This window comes from Antrostomus carolinensis, unplaced genomic scaffold (assembly GCF_000700745.2).
Source record: "Antrostomus carolinensis isolate BGI_N321 unplaced genomic scaffold, ASM70074v2 scaffold13974, whole genome shotgun sequence".
NCBI lineage: Eukaryota > Metazoa > Chordata > Aves > Caprimulgiformes > Caprimulgidae > Antrostomus > Antrostomus carolinensis.
In genome coordinates, this window is record NW_010308783.1 from 939 (window position 1) to 18397 (window position 17459).

Sequence of the window (17459 nt, forward strand, 5' to 3'; positions counted from 1 at the left end):
GGATGAACTTGTGAGCCGTAGGAGAAGTATTGTTGAGCGTTGGTATCAGACACCGCTTCATGATGTCAGCTGAACTGTGATGGTGATATGCTAATCGTAACAAAGCATACAAATGGAGTGACACCCTTCCTGAGAAGAGGCTGTTAAGTTTTACGAGAAAGGTTAACTGATTACCTTAACCTCTGTCAAGTTCTGTGCAGAAGATTTTTTTTCTGTGGAAGATGAATGCGTATCTCCCTCCTCTGAGATGTTGAAAGTGTCCTGCTGCTTATGACAAATCCAAGAGAAGAAGCTTTATAAAATGGCTCAAACCAGCTTGCTGCAGGGAAAGCCGTTTTACTGTAGGGAGTGGGTTTTCCACAAGCTTCAGCACTGCCTCCAGGAGAAAGCTAACTGCAGCAATAGTGCTGCCAACAAGCCATCTCTTGGAGCGAATTCTGGGAATAATACTGGTGTTGTCTCGGGGAAAGGAGCTGCCTGGGGTGTATTGTTGGTAGGGGGGCCTGGTAGTGGGAAGACAGCTCTCTGCACTGAGTTACTCTGGCCAAGCTCACCTGCAAACCTACAAAGAGGCTTACATCGTCAAGCTCTAGCCTTCCATTTCTGCAGGGCCCAAGACTCTGACACGTTGTGTGTTGGAGGGTTTATTAGAGGTTTAGTTACGCAGATCTGCCACAGTGGACTGATCCAGGGATATGAGGACAAACTAAGAGATCCTGCTATTCAAACTCTCTTGCAACCTGGGGAATGCGAGAGGAATCCATTTAAAAGGTAAAAATAAATTTTAAAAAACCCTACTGAAAGTAAAACCCAAACAAACAAAAAACTGCTGGCTTCTGTTTAGGCCTTCCTTCCAAATAGTCTACAGTGCAGATGGTTTAAAACGTGTTTGTTTCATGGCTTGTTATCTCTGTCAGAGCTTGCAGACCTACCTTGGAAAAATCTAAGTTTGTCCTTATAGCTAACTTAAATAAATATTTACTTTTTAAACACAAATTTTTATTAATAGTGAATTTATTTGTATATTAATACCCCCAGTTGTAACCAGTGTTTTTGAAAGACTTTCAAGTAATTGGCTTCAGAGTAGAGTTGGTGGCCTTCATGTGCCATAAAGGTCGGGCAGTTGTCTTTCGTAGACCTGAAACAGATTTATAGGACCCTTGCAAAAGCTTCCGATATCGTGCTCTGTCTAAGAGGAAACGGTACTAATGGATCTCTGGGTCTGATCCAGCACCTTGGTTTTATGTTTGTCTAAAAATATGTGGTAGGAGAATGTCAATTAACTCCTTCTGTTACTTCTCACAACGTGCACAGATTATGTCAAATCTTTATGGCTACTTACAAAATAACTACTCCAAAGTATTGGGTGGATCAGAAATTTATCAAGAGGGCTCACCATGCCCTTTAGAAGGTTTGTCAGCTAAGCTGAATGTAAATATTTATTTATTTACTTAGTGTTCCCTAACAAACCAAAGTCTTTTCAGTATGTCACTGCGAGTTTTGTTTCTGTAAGGACGTTAATGTATATATAAGAGTATATATCCACAAATCACTTAGAAGAATGTGCTGTCCTGAGCACAGCCTTCACAGGCACGTGTCTATCGGTCTTCATTTCTTTGGGTCACAAAGAAGGCAAATTCAGAAAGGATAAGGCTTGTCTCTAGCAATAGGACTTCAGTTGATTTTGTTGTTGGTATAAAACTTCCCTGGTATATTAGTTAAACTGAAGTTCTTCAGCATTGTATAGTGACGTAACTCTTTGTGGTACTTAAGGGTTTATTGGATGATGTTTGCAGTATAAAAAGAATTCCTGTCTCTTTTTTTTCTGGTTTGTTTTGGGTTTTTTTTTCCTCCTCCTGAGTACTTAGACTGGGTAAACAATTGCTGAGGTTGAACTGTAGTGCTTGCTTATATTGTCATGGTGGTGTAAAAGAGCCTTCCAGTTCTGATGGCTGTTAGGTCCTGCCCGCTGAATAAACAGGATGCATGTCTCCATTGTTCTCAGTGTAGTATCTTAAAACAAATAGTCTAAACCAATTCTGGTTTTCTTTTTTTTGTTTGTTGCTAAGTGAAAATGCAGCTTCTAGCAGCTATTAAGGTGCTAATTTCAGAAGTATTAAGCCCTCTCAATTTCACACAGTTTTTAGCTATTAGGAATTAAATGTCTATAAATGAAATAGCAGGCTGGCCATCTAGCTTTAGGCAGTCTTTTAAAATCATGTAAGTGGAATAATCTGGTGAGTAAGAACCTGTTTATGTTTAAAAGTCTGTTACAGGGAAATCTTACTAATTTAGTACAGGTAAGTTCTCTGTAAGAGCTGGAATCCTTCCTCTGTTCTAAAGATGACTGCCTTACTCCAAAGAACAGGAGTTACGTAGATGTCTTTAGACCAAAATGCATTATAGAAATATAAAAGATACTCGTGAGTCAGACTCAGCTTTTTAGGTAAGACTGCTTCTTAAGAACACTGGGTTTAATGATGGACTGTTTGAGTATTTAGGTCAATATAGAGGGGGCTTGGTTTTGTACTGGAAAAATAAAATATGACACAACATCTGGTACATCTTTCCCTTCTCAAATTTTGCAGCAGTGATTGTGAACTCTTACTATTATGCTAAAAATACTGATGTTGTAGTACAACAGCTTCAGTCTTTGGGGTTTTTTTTGTTTTGTTTTGTTTTGTTTTTCCCCTGCTTGCATTCCTTTGCTGCCCACCTACCCTGATCTCCTGCTCTCAAAAGCAGCTGTGGTAGCGAGTCTTCGTTCTCCTGTTTCAGACTTAAGGGAGATGAGGTGTTACAGACAAGGTGGTGTACTGGGAATATTAAGTTTTCAGCACTGTGGCAGGGGACCAGGAGATGGCTGTTGACAGCAGTGCTGTGAGCTTGTTCTGCTGCTTGTATGATACAATCACTGTCCACAAACAAGAGGAACTTGACAACCCCCTCCCCACTGTCAAATACCTCGATCATTTGTTAATTGAACTTTTGTTGATATATAAAGCATGCCAGAAATGTTTAACAAAAATATGTTAGTATTTTTCATGCTTTCTAAGACTTATCACTGAGCACTTCAGTATTCTGGTCCGGTGTGTTTATATGTGCTTTCTGCTAAGTGAAAGTTGTAATGTCAAATGAGTTCTAGGAAAACTTAACAGCTAATTGCCTTATACATTGTGTGAAGGTGCTGAAACAGCATAAAGTTCTTGTCTTAATGCTCCATTGATTTTTACCTTATTTTAATTTTCTTTATTCACTAGAAGAGGGGAAAGATCTTTCTTTAAAGACACCGTCAAATTTTTGCTCTACTTTCCACGGCTGTTCCAGACCCAGCTATGTATTCATGGCCTAAAATGGAAAGACTTGTCTTCCTAAGTGTTAAACAAGATTACACCACTCTATTTTTGTGCTAATTGTCATAGAAATAGTAAGAAAGAAAAACTTTCTAATGCCTTGTAACACACCAGTTTAACTAATGAACTTTACATTGTTTATAGAACAGTGAATCTTTTTCTGAAGAATATTTTTTAAATAGGTTTTCAGTACCCCTGATGATCATAGTGATACATGTGCAAGTGATGACCCAGAGAGCAAAGACTTTTCTCCTCCTGTTTGAATGTCTTCTCTTAAAAAATTTCTTACGTATTTATAATCTTAACATGCCCTGAAAATTCTTTTCAGGGGCAGATCTTGAGATTTGAAGAGCTGGAATGGTTGATCTATACAAATGTATTTAACAAGCATTTGTTGCTGCACTGACAGCTGAGAGAAAGAACTGTTACTTACAGCACTGCTTTTCTTCTCACACGTGCAGTACTGGAGCAGGAGGCAGCCTTAGGCATAAGGGAGAATGCTGAAGCCTCACATTCAAATTTTAGGTGAAAGTGAAGCAGAAAGTATAAAGGAAATGGCAAAGAGTGTTACAGACTCCAAAAATAGGAAAAAATAATGTGTGAAGCTGAAAGAATTTAATTGAAGAGGTTTATTAGGTTATTCTTTTGTATTTAAATAGAAAAGTCAAAATCAGAATAACCCAAATCTTGCAATTCTATCTCTAGGGTTGTGAGTGGAGGTTGGTTTTGGTTTTGCTGCAGCAAGTTTATATTTCCAGTGATTGGTGGGAATACAGGTGGCTATCAGTTATCCAAGGCCATGAGGACATAGAGGAAATCTGATATAAACCATGGATAATACTGAAATCTGTGCAAACTAGACTGTAAAAAGATATTTACCCTTATGATCCTGGCTTGTGTTTTTTCAAACGTAGGAGGTGACATTAAATGCCTTCAGGCACTAGGGGAAGGCACATCATTCCCACGTGTTGTGCTACGATTAGGATTAGTGGTGGAAGACAGAGCTTGGTTAATTCACAGCCCAGAAACTGGATGTTAGGAGAAAGACCTAGTTTATCCTGCAGAGTTGATTTCTTTTGCGGCCATTGCTCTTGAGTTTGAAAGACATCCATGACCACAGCTCCTGAGTCAGTTTCAGAGAGTTTAAAGATTGAACATGTCTGTTAAATAACGTAATGTTTTTAAGGTTGCACTAAACTCGCCTTTGGTGTGTGTTGGTCTAGTACAAACTTAAGGTAAAATTTGAATTTTAATTGGGTGAATTGCTGAAATTAATAAATCCAAAAAATTGGCGAATTTCTGCATTTCGCAGCAGGTTGGTGCAGATGGAGCTGCTTTGCCATCACTCATTCATGAAGTTTCTTGCTGTCTTCTGCATGTCTTTTCAAGAAACTTCAAATCTTGTGAGACTTTTCACATACTTTTTTCTCTCATATTGAATTTGAGTCAGTGATGTTCAGGTGTTTTGTTTTTATTTTTAAGATGTAAAATGTCCTAGAACTTTATTACTAAAGTATTTTAATACAATTGCTTTAATATAAGATGGTCTAATAAAAAAGATTTCTATTGGGGGGAAAAAAATGAAGCTATAAATTCAGATTTCTGTTTATTTGCATTGCTGAAATTGTACTTCAGTGCGAGTAGCTGTCCCTGATCGGTAGGGACACAGGAAAAGAACAATTAAAAAAAGAAAAGCTGCTGAACAAATTTGTGATGGTATAAAAACTTAATAGAAGTTTTCTCAGGCTGATATTATCTACCAAAAATGACTATAGTGGAAACTATGCCCCAGAACGAAGTATCCTATTTTTCAGAAAGGACACCACATTTATTTCTCTTTCTATGCACACTGGTGCTAAATTCAGCGTCATGGTTCCTTCTGCAGGTTCCCAGACAATCACAGCTTTTCTTCTGTTTCTGACTCCTCATCTCTGCTACTCATATTTGAAAAGGGAAACCCCAGAGAGTTAACTAAGGTGGACAGATGACAAGAGGCATCTGCACCAAAACTTTAACATAATGGCAATAAAAATAGTTGGATGTTGCAGATTCTCCACACCCTGGTGCTCTGTGAAGTATCTGTGGTATAGTTCCTATGCATCTGCATGCTCAACAGATTTGCATTGTAATGGAACATAACCAATAATTTAAATGATAGAAAAAGCAAAGCAGTTCTGTAGTTCTCCAGAATATGCAAATATTTGTTGTTTTGATTGTAAAAAGTGAGAGGTCATGTAAGGTTTTATGCTGACTACAAGTTTGAAGCAGGGGTTTATGTTGATTAAAATTGAAAGCCGCCCTCTGAGTCATTGGTTTGGACATCGTTAAAGTACAACAAATCTTGTGCCAGTAGCTGTTATCTGTGTAATAAAGTTACTTTTACGTGTTTGAAGGACAACTCCGAAGGATCGAGCTTCTGGTGTTTTGTGTTTGGCAATAGGATGGAAATCTCAAACAGGAGAATTCGGAGTAAAAAAACCCCTAGGACTGTCAACCAATGCTGCCTAGCGTTTCCTCCCCGCCGGCCCTTCACCTGTATTGGCTTTCCATGCTACTAATCCTATTTTTTGTTCTTCCTTGTTTCCTTCAAGAGTGGTGTATCATCAGAACATTGCAAACTGCAGGTGACTGAGAGAGTTTTATTTCAAGTTCTAGATTGTTTGTCTGACAGTATAGAAAACCACAGGTTTGTTCAGCAAATGATCTGCGACGGTTGTCTGGAGCCTTTAAATCTGCAGTACTGCAATGCCATTTATTTAGCATAGATTGAAGGAACAGGTTTAGAAATCAAGTTGTATGTGGTAACGGATAAAGTGTGAAGGTGTTCTTCTTCGAACTCCTTCTATGCTCTTTGAAACCAGTAATATAATTAAAATTACCATGGATTGTGTAGGCTTTATTGAACAACTAGTTCAATAACAACACTGTTTTGGAGTAGCTTATTCTTAACTGCAAAACCTTAAAGTGGTTTTTGGAGTAAATCTGAGAAGTGGAAGCTGCTCTTTAGTTTTTTTCTTTCTTTTTTTACCACCCCCCTGCCTCCTTTTAACTGTTTACTTTCACATTGTCTTTAGCTAACAGAAAGTTTCAAATCCAAATTAATGACTGAGGCCAGAGATTAATCAGACTATCCTGACTTTCATGGAAGCAGGAGGGGTTAGTCTGTGATACTTCACAAACTTTGAGTTTTCCTTGCTCGTGAATTAACCACAGTATATGCTTCTGCACTGGAAGCTCTGTGACTCCTGTGAAAATGAGCAGTATTAATCCTCCTCTGGAGGGAGTGAGGTGGTAGGATGTGATATTTGGGTTACTTTTCTCTTGCTTTTATTTAGTAGAAGTCTGTTTTTACCATGAGCTTAGGAGGGATTGAAATAAAAGAGACACTGAGAGGCAGCACATTGGAGACAGTTATAGATGCCTGAGCTTGGGCTACTGAAAACTTGAAAGCTGCTGGGATTTCTATTGATTTATTCTATAAAATATTAGTAATTCAGTATTAATCTTTTTATAGAAAAGAAATGTCTTGACTGTTCTCACCCAAGTCTCAAAAGACTGTCTGGAAGTGATCTACATGTTTCTGTAATCTCCTTTCTTCTTGGAGAGGGCTGCTACACAGCCTTTCCCTCTGCTTCTGCAGCTCCACCACGATCTTGGTAGCTGTAGCTTTGCAGTGATTACAAGGAGGGTGTGAACACAGATCTTGTCAGACTCTCTAATTTCATAGAGTTATAAATGGTAGAAACAAAGCCAAGGCCTAACTGTATCTCATTTCATGTGAAGAAAGATCTGAATGCATAATGAATTAATTTACAAGACCCTTTAAAAAAGAAAGTCGTTAAACTTCTAGTGTGTTCATTCACTTACCATATGTAAAGTTCAGATCTACAAGTGACTGATTTTGTCCTTGAGAGAGAAGGTTGGAAGGGGACTTCAGAAAATCAAGTCCATCTCTCTCCAGGCAGAAGAAGCCAAGTCTGTTTCTGAGAGATGCTTCATCTGCTCTTATGCTTCTCAATTCTTATCAGAAAAAAATTTCCATATGTCTAACCTGACTTTTTTTCTTGCTACAGTCTAAGCTTGTTACTACTTAACGGTGTTCTCCAGAGACATGGAGAATGGATTCTTTCCTTCCTTCTTGGGGACAGCTTTTTAAGTATTTGAATGCTGCTTTATTCTCTTAAATCTTACCTTTAAACTTAATAATTGCAACTCATTAGTCTTTCCTCAGGGGTCACACCTAAGAGTGTGACATTAAAAAAATCCCTTAGCTAAATCAAGTTTTATGTATATAAAGGGAAGTTTTCTTAGCAACATTTTAGTTATGTAAATATGCAACATTCTGCTTCTGTACTTTCCCAGAACTTTGTCCATTCCTACGTCTTTCACTTATGGTTGACTAGAATCCTGAAGCTAGTTGGATCCTAGCCCAGGGGAGTTTCATCTGGTACAAGATTGAATTCTGCGTTTAGAGTAGGAGCCATAACCATTTTCAGTTAAAAGCAAGCTCAAAGATGAAGTTGTTTTGTGTTGCAAACTTTTTTCTAGACTTCCTGTGGTGCATTGATGGGTTGTTCAAGATCTCAGCACCCACAGTGTGCCAAAGGAGAAGTGCAAGCAGGACTCTACCAAGGGAGGTTCTTGGTGGTCTCTCCCATGTAGTCTTCCTGTTTCTAGTCTCAGTGGAGATGACAGACTCTCAGTTCTGTGTGACTTAAGGTGCCTGTTTCTAGTCTCAGTGGAGATTCCACAGAAGCTGGGTGTTGCAATGACAGACTCTCAGTTCTGTGTGACTTAAGGCTAGATGAATGAAAGGATTTAAGTCTTTCTGCTGTTTGAAAAACTGAAGACTGTCAAACATAGCCATGCCAAAACATAAGGAGCACATGCCTCTCTATCACTGACACTACTATGGACTCAATCATAGTGGAATAATTACAGTTCCCTTTTAGTATTTCACTTCTGTTGAAGAAAAGTTGGTGTGAAAGATACTTACCTTCAACATCAAGTGGCTGAGCTGCTTTTTAATTTAAAAAAGTTTACTCCTATAGATTTCATCAGAAAGTCTGGATGGTTTTACAGTCTTTAGCTCCCTAGTAGATTGATCTTCATACTGTGGAGGCTTACACTTGGTGATTGTGTCATATGAGAGACACAAAATATTAAAAATAGCAGACAGACTTCACAACACAAAGCCTTTTACAACTCTTTATAGGAAGTGGCTGCATGTAAGCTGATATCTGCAAGATGAAAAGATCTTTTGAGAGCTAATGAAGAAGAATGGTGAACAAGACAGCCTGTATGAAAGAAATAAGAAATAGTACAATGAGATGTATTCTCTAAGCCTTAATACTGTCTCCTGTGTGGTGGTGTACTGTGAAGGTGTGAACAGCTACAGTGTATTAATGATAAATTGGTGGTAAAACACCACTTGTCTTCAATGTAGCTTGCTAGTTACAACAGTTCAAGTCATGAGTACAGTTTCTGGGCTGACTTTCACTTGTGTGGTATGAGTCTGTTAACTTATAAGTATTTACATATTTATGTCATGTGTGTTATAAAGATTTCTAGTAAAGACAAAATTAGTCTACATTTTAATTATTTAGTAACAAGATTGGATGTCAGGAAAAATTTCTTCACTGAAAGGGTTCTCAGGCACTGGAACGGGCTGCCCAGGGAGGTGGTTGAGTCACCATCCCTGGAGGTGTTTAAAAGATGAGTAGATGAGGTGCTCAGAGATCTGGTTTAATAGTGAACAGGTATGGTTGGACTTGATGATCTCAAAGGTCTTTTCCAACCAAATGATTCTATGATTTATTTATACTCAAAAATGATAGAGGCATGATAGAGGCAGGACACCCACTGAAAACCATACCAGTTCATGGGTGAGATGAGAAAGTATTTTTGTAAGAGCATGCACAAGTGGTTAAAAAGAATCTGCCAGCTCAGCTTGTATTTCCAGCTCAGTGAAAGTGAAGTTACAGGAGGTAAACTGGTATTTCATAAACTCGCTCTTGTGAGAGCATCTGGATTCTGATGGATCTTTTGATTCCCAATGTGTACGTGTAATGTGTAGCTGATGCTTTAGACTTTTAACTGCTGCTAAGTTTCATGCTCTCTAGACTATTAAAAAGTTGAGCATTGCCCTGAAGCTTCAATACTTTGTGTCATGTTTCTCTTTAGGTTTTTCCCTTAAATCTGTGGAGTTAACGGGTCACAGAGCAACAGCTGGTGTTTCTGCAAGAGCAAGTTGTATGTCCTCTGTCGTTGTATGGAAGCGCTGCATACAGACTGAACATGATACCATTTAAGGCTTTAACCTTTTCAGTTTAAATTACCATAAGAAAGTTTCCCTAAGGCATTTTAAGACTGACAACTTACATAGACCTTTTTGTCTTCTACTTCTGTAGGCATTAACATTTTGCCTTTAATCTGTGTGGCTCAGTCTTAAACCTTACAGGTTTTCTTATAAGCTGTTTAGTTAGATGGACCTTCATAGCAATTCTCACTTGTTAATTATTTCCCGTCCCTCCAGTTTTCTATGCACATGTTCATAGCTTGTGCAAGGGTTTAAGTGTCTGTACTTTTTTTTTTTCCTTTTTAATGAAAAAGTGAAAAGGATTTGGTAGAATGTGAAGTAGAAAGGACTGAGTGTGTCTAATATACTGGGAAAAGAGAGTATTGAAATATTGTCTCCTGAAAGCATTAGTGAACCAATGCATTGAAGAAGTTTCAGTTTCTTCTGTATCGTGATGTGTACAATACATTGGGAATAGTGAGGAATCTTCTCTCTCTGTCTAGGAGCAGGAATGTTTTAAATAGTCAGTGCAGAAACACTTAATATTGAAGAATTACTGCTCAAAGAGAAATAACTAGGAAAAAAGTTGGATGTGATTGAAAAAAAAAATTACGATAATTATGTTGAAATAAGGACTGAGTTGTATATAGGTGTTCGAAATGCTGCAAAGAATGTAGGTGGGTAAGTTCCTGGTGCGCTTGATGACATCAAAATGTGATGGGATAGCATGAAAGAAGAACTGAAAATAAGATCAAGAAAAGGTGGCAAATGGGGAAACTTAAATAGTCATGAAGTGAAAGGGGCAAAACAGTTGCAATCAAAGTCTTCTCTGTGTTGCGTGTTTGCAGATACCTTCCCACAAAGCAAGGACCAAAAAAGTCTTTGATGGAAGGTGATCAAACGTTTTAGCTCAGTTTTGGATGCTATTTACATTGACAGGAGTGGGAGGAAGAATGGGAATAAAGGATCATTTGTGAGTGGACTTTGGGTCCGTGGACTATCAGTGATGTCTCTTCTTTTTTTTGTTGTTGTTGTCTCATGCTAATAAGTCAGTAGTAATGGTGTGTGTGCAAAGAAGGGGAGATTAGCACGTGGCTGCATAGATGTAAGCTTGTGTGCTAAAGATCTGTGGTATCTTAGTAGATGAAAGAGGTTAAGAGAAAGGGGGCAGCATCTTATTTAAGGTTATTTTAAGAAGAACGGAGTTGTTCTGGAAGAAACGGGAAACTGTTCAGTAGCTCTAGGTTGGTTAAGGAAAATACCAGCAGTATAGAGATGACAGTAATGAGCAGATATGAAAGAACCTCATGAGGAAAAACTATTAAGAATGGGATTACAACATGATTTTCATCTTAAAGCAGTTAATTAACAAATCTTGGTTTAACTACATTAGCTCTCTGGCACTCATGGTGAGCGTGATACAATCACTAAGCTGTCCATCCTTGTTCTACATTTTTATGAAGTAGAGGTCAACAGGACATTGGAAAAAAGCTCTGTTTGTATATAAATTGCAGCTGATCTGCGATGAGAGAAATTGTGTCCTATGTGATTGTAAATTACCCTAAATTATCAAGTTTATCAATATCAGGTTATCAACTCTGCCTTCTCTACCAGGTGGAAACGTAAGTAATCAACAACAGAAAGAGTTTTAGAAATAATAATGTTGCAAACTCTTCTGTTACGTTGCCTCGCAGTTGTGATGTCAGTGGTACCAACACACTCTCGTTTTCACTAGTTTAGAAACACTTAGGTAAACTTTCCAAACTTTTACTGCATTCCATTGGCAATTGTATGCAGCAGTTTGGTTTCAGTTGCTTTATTTTGTATTGCAGAATTTTGCCACTTCCTTTGCTTCAGCTTTGTTCTACTTACTTTCTCTTAAAAAAATAATAAAAAAGATTATTTCCCTCCCAGAAGATTTGTATCAGGTACTGCACATTCACATGAAGTCTGATTTTATTTTTTTTTTTTAATCATTTCAGGTATTCTCTTTTTCCTTAATACCTTTAAATTATGATAAAGTTGCCACCCACAGTAAACATTTTGTGTATAAATTTTTGTGGGGGGAAAAAAGGAGAATGTAATTTGTCACTTGTGCTATTATATTTAAGGCTAAAAATAGATCTTACTAAATATAAAGCTATAGAATCAGTTCCAAAACTAAAGGAATCAGGTTCACATGGTGCTAACCTAACAATGTTTTTTAAAGTAAATTACAGAGATGTACATGATCAATAGGAGATTTGCTTTGAAATTAAGAGAAACTAAAACCAAACCAGAAGGTAACTAATACAGACCCAGAATGATGTATAAGAAACATACGCTTTGGATTCTACTTTGGGGATTATGGGAGATAAATTTTGAATGGGACACATGAAAGCTGCTCCATCTGTTGCCTCTTCAACTAAGACAGTGCAATTAAAGGTTAGGATAGTCCCTTTTACTTGAGAAATCAAGATGGAAAAAGATACATGGTAACGAAAACATGGGAGGAAAGCTGTGCTTGACTAGTAAGGTAAAATCTTAACAGCTTTTCATCTGGTGTTTGTGCAGAGGATTTTCTGAAAATGAGGTTGAACAGTATAATCCTACATTCAGTTTAACAGTTGAAGTGTGGGGTGCTTTATGATGATGTGCAAGAAATGAGAAAGGCAGGTATAGAGTAACTATAGGTTACTATAGGTTAGGGAATGATCAAGATTTCAAAGTGTATATTGGTGTTTATCCTGGTTCCTCCAGGCAGGCAATTCAAGAACCCCCTGTTCTGAAGAAACAGCTTACTGCTGAAACAGCCGCTGCAGCACCTCTTCTTTCTGCTTCCCAGTCAGTAATGTTTGGTTTGTTTGGTTTTTTTTTTCTTCTTTTGGAATCAAATGCATAGGAAAAAACCCAATTAATGTGGAGATTGTCAGACTGAACTTCAGTAATAATGGTGACTGGTTTTGTATCATGTACATTATGCTATTGGTTTTTGTTACATGATCATGGAATAATAGAATGTAGGGCTGGAGTTAACTAGAATATAGCTTGACAAAAGCCATGCAGTTGAATTTATTTGGTGCAGTTTTTTACCTGTCTCATCTAGGGTGGTTTTTTGGGTTGGTTTTTTTTTTTTTTGGCTAGCTGTCTCTCATGTCACCAAATAAAACTGTGTACATGGAAAGCAATACCTGTTTCTTCAGTCATGTTTATGCTCTGCATAAATTGAGACAGAAGAAAGAAATGGATTTTGTCTGTCTCCAAAATGTAGACTAATACCAGCAAATTCAAATGCCTGTAAAGCTACAAGAATTACAATTTGGTTGTGTGCTGATGTGTTCATATTACACTGCTCATAGAAGATGATATATTTTTGTTTAACAAATAAATACTAACTTTTATATGGCTAAGGAACCAGGTAGTTAATAAGGAAGGCTGAAAAGATTATGTATTTCACTTTGTTGTACTTTGGTTTCATAAATGACTTTAAAATGACCTTATACGTTCTGTTGCATATATAAACTTGTTAGTTTTCTTACTGTGGTGCCCCACTCCTACAAGTTGCATTTTAACGACAGACTTCTGAATATTTACGAACTAAGTTGTTATCCTAACGTTACAGGTATGGAAAATAAAGTGCAATATAGGTAATTCTCTCATTTCAACTAATAATAGTTTTCAGTGAGTCTGATTTGTTGTTTTCATCTCATACATTTTGATGTAAAGTGCACTTTCTTTGACACCACCTACCTTTTTTGTTTTGTTTGTTTTTTTCCTTAAGAAAGAAATAGAATTGTGGAAACAATGAGAATTTAATTGATGCTTACTACAAAAAAAAGCAGTGATTTTTTTTTTTTTTTTTACCCTAATAAAAGAGAGCTTTTAAACAACACCTGATGGATGACAAATCCCAGGTGTAAATATAAATAACAGCAACTTAGACAACAGCTGAAAAACTGGGGGTGGAGGAGGAGAGGAAGTAGGGTTATCCATAGAGGGTCATGGGACGGACAGAGAGGAAGATAAGTGAGGTAGTTAATCAAATGCCTTAGGTGTCTTTATACTAATGGAAAAAAGTACATTGTAAACAAGCAGAACTGGAAATATTAGTACACAGTCAAGGCTGATTTAAATGCTCTGAAAGGTCTGTCAGGATAACTTGTATAACTGGTGTGTTTAAAAAAAAAAAGGTAGCTTGTTTAGGAGTTGCTTTATATATTGTGTGCTTGCTTGTAGTTCTAGAATAAACTAAAGAAGTTAAAGCCACTGAAAAATCTGTGAATAAAAGGTATACACTGCATGTAGTAGTAGTTTTACATGTGTGATACCTACTTAAAGGTTTGGTAAAAGGTTACCTCTTATGGATTGTACATAAAACTACCTACCAACTACCCTCTTAGACCATCTTGTGTATCTAGCAGTTTACCTGATTTGGCAAAGTATAGTAGTTGTCAGTAACTGAGAGAGATTCCCACACCTCTAAACCATGTCTTTTCTAAAATACATGTGTTTTACTCTACCAGGCCAGCAAGATCAAGTAAGCTAAGCTTCAAGATATCAAACAAAATTATCTGGGGCACAGAATATGGACAATAATGTCTACATAGTTGAAAAATATGAATAACAAAGCAAATATGAGATGAACATCAGCTAGGAAAGCACGATATAAGCAAGAGCCTGTCAGTGACCATACTTCTAGTAGCACAGAGGAGAAAATAGCCAGTGGGAAGACGTAAATTTGCTTCATTTAGACTGGAAAGAACTAGCTGAGAAAATGAAAGACAACTTTTGGAGATAGTGACTATGAAATGGTCTTAAATGCATGATGGTTAGAAGAGGAGGAGAAGGAAGGACAAACTAAAAGCAGTGGACTTGGAGATATTGGTGACCTCAGATAATTTGTGGGTAAGATCTCATGAGGATGAGTATAATGTAAGAATGGAATTAGTTGGAAAGAACGCTGAGGTCTTAAAGCAGTATATTAAATGTCCAATTTGGTGTAACTGAGCTCCTCATCATTCATGTCTTAAAACACTAGGAGGAAGACTGCAGAAAAAGAGTAAATCAGCTACTGAATATGAAAGTAAAAGAGTAATGTGAAAATGAGGGCAAAACTGAAAGTTCAGGGTGTGTTGTTCACGTTTGCTGCGAGGTGTGTTTTGTTTTGTAGTAAGAAATAATTCCATATATCTGTTAGCAGAAGGAAGACAATACCCACCAAGTGTTGGACTGCTATTCACTGGGGAGGAAAAACTGATAGCACTGAGAAAGCTAAAATGTTCAAAGCTTGTGTATATTGCTCTTTCTTAAAAACAGTCATTTTGCAGTCAGCTGACATAATTAAAATAGCAACAAGGAAGTAAGATTACAGAAAGACATAGCCTGGACTAAAAAACCCCCAAACTATAGAATAGGTGAGATGTTTTCAAACTGTTTGGCCTATGAACTGTTACTGAAGGACAGGTTATCTTTAATGGGGTGGCTGAAAATTCAGACTTGAAAGAAAAAGATCTATGTTTGGTGCCCTGCTTTAAAAAGCGACAAAAAGGTGTTGGGAATTAGAAATGTGTCAATTGAAATAAAAAATTCCAGAACAAATAATAAGACAAATTAACAAATAATCAGACAATCTCTTTGCAAGCAGCTGGAGGATAACAAAGAGTTGAAAATCAGCTAACATGGTATGATATGGTTTGGTTTTGACAAATTTAACTTCTTTTTGTGTGTGTGAGAGAGAGTGATAGTACTTGTGGATAAGAGATAACCATAAATGTCAATTTTGACTCCAGGAAGGTTTTGATGCTCACATGAGACTTGTGCAAATAGGCTGTGTGCAAGGTAAAACTGTATTTGGCTACATGCAAGGAGAGTTGAGTAACTGTACTTTGAGAGTAATTATCACTAGTTCACTTTCCTACTGACACAGCAAATCATGTTGGGTTTCACAGAGGTCTGTCCCACATCTCTCTGTTCAGTGTGTTCCTTAATATTCTGGCTGACTAAGTAGAGGGAAGTAGTTGTAAATTTTGGATACTACTGGTTTCCTCGTAGTGACCCTTGTGTTATCCATGGAGCACAACTAATAGGGCAAGAAGTATGAGGTTTAATTGGCAAGAAAACAGGTTAAGGTTAGACACATGAGGGGAAGGGAAAACTTCCCAATTATAAGAATATTAAAGCACTGGAATAGATTGCTTGGGGAGACAGAGTATTGATTGTTGGAAGCCTTTAGGAATGCCTAGACAAGTATCTTTCAGGGATGATGGATGTGGAGCTGATCTGGCTTAAGTGGGGAAGTGGGCTAGATAGGAGAACTGGGAGAGTTTGTGCAGAGTAAATGGCTGTTTTATATTACTCCTTCAGGAAAATGCTTGCATTGTTTCCTGGACTCTCCTCTTTGCCTTTGGTAAGGACACAGATTTTTGTAAGTCAGACTCTGAGTAGTTTAGAACATATTGTATGTGTTAGCACATATGGCAAATATATTCTGTTTAAAAATACACGGAGTCAACCTTGTCATGGTAGCAGGTGTGAATGGTTTTCAGCTATGGTTGTTGGTCCTTTATAATAGCCGAGTTGTTTGCAAACTGTTCCAAAATATTTGCACCAAAATATTTGCTCTTAAGGTTTCTATTTTCTGAGATTTTGAGTAGATCCACCAGTAGTTCTGCTGACAATGCTTTATGGACAAATATCAGCTATATATTTGTATGAGACAATAGGAGGTCTGTAATCAATACACAGGGGTCCAGCATGCTCTGTTCATGTGTGAGGGATGGTGCTGGTTCTAAGATAAATTCTACTGTTGTCTGGCCTGATGCCCTGCAGCTGGCTTTTGTACTTTCCTTGTGGGACTAGAGGTCTGCTTTGCAATTACAGATCAAACTCAGGTTGCTACAAAACATTACAAAATCAGGTATTGAATGGCATGAGTCTTCCCTGCTGTTCCTAATTCACCATTTCTGAAAAGACCAGACCCTAGATTTACATCCATGCATTGTACCTCGAGCTTTCCCAATAGGTGATTCTCAGTTGTTTTGTGGGTTGTTTTGGACCTTTTTGGGTTTGTTTTGTGGGTTTTTTTTTTCCTTTTCTGCTTTCTACCTCTCCCTTCATAAGACTAAGTGTAGTTGGGTAGAACTGCTAGAGCCAGTTTGTCTTTCTGTACAGCCTCTAAATAAATAATTTATTAAACCAAATAATCTCTATTATATTATAGTATGTGAGTGTGTATAATTCCAGTTATTGCAGTCTGTCAGAAAGTCAGAATCTGTTGCAGTGCACTTTTATCTTGTTGAAAAATTATAGAATGAAAATTTACAAAATTACCTGATCAAATCCATAGGTATGTATGCAGGTGTGCATATGTTAAACTGGGTCACTTTGCTTTCACCATATGTTTTATTTTGCAACTTTTTAAGTGTAGAAGTGTTCTATGCAGCCCTTGTTTCTCTAATATTTCTGCTGTTAGTTAAGGGTCTTGTGTATGTTTTTCAGGGTGTTACTACCAGTATGAGCAGCTGAGTGATTAGTAAGAAGCAAAGGGCTGTATATAGTGCTAAGAATTGGGGTGATATTCTACAGAAAGCAACTATTGGATTTGACCATTAGAATTTCCCATTTAATCATTAGCCAGAATGCATTACAAGGCAGGTAAATAAAATGTCATATGGACGACAGACAGTAAACAGAAATGTCTTGTCACAGCCCAAAGTAAAACTAATCTACAAACAGGTAATTTGTAAAAATGCTTTGGATTTTCTTTCTGTGTGAATAAAACTGATGAAAATCTTCTCAGAAAGAGGGTAATAATTCATCAGCTGAGCAGA

The 17459-nt window shown here is 37.3% G+C and overlaps 1 protein-coding gene across 1 annotated transcript in view; it reads left to right on the forward strand.

Moving 5' to 3' along the window:
- The first annotated feature begins 205 nt into the window (after positions 1-205).
- The window catches only part of ANKRD50 (ankyrin repeat domain 50), a 37898-nt gene continuing 20644 nt past the window's right edge, over positions 206-17459 (forward strand). The window contains exon 1 of the mRNA XM_010165890.2: positions 206-771. Coding sequence (XP_010164192.1) covers positions 302-771 — 470 coding nt within the window. The 5' untranslated portion in view covers positions 206-301. The remainder of the gene's footprint in view (positions 772-17459) is intronic.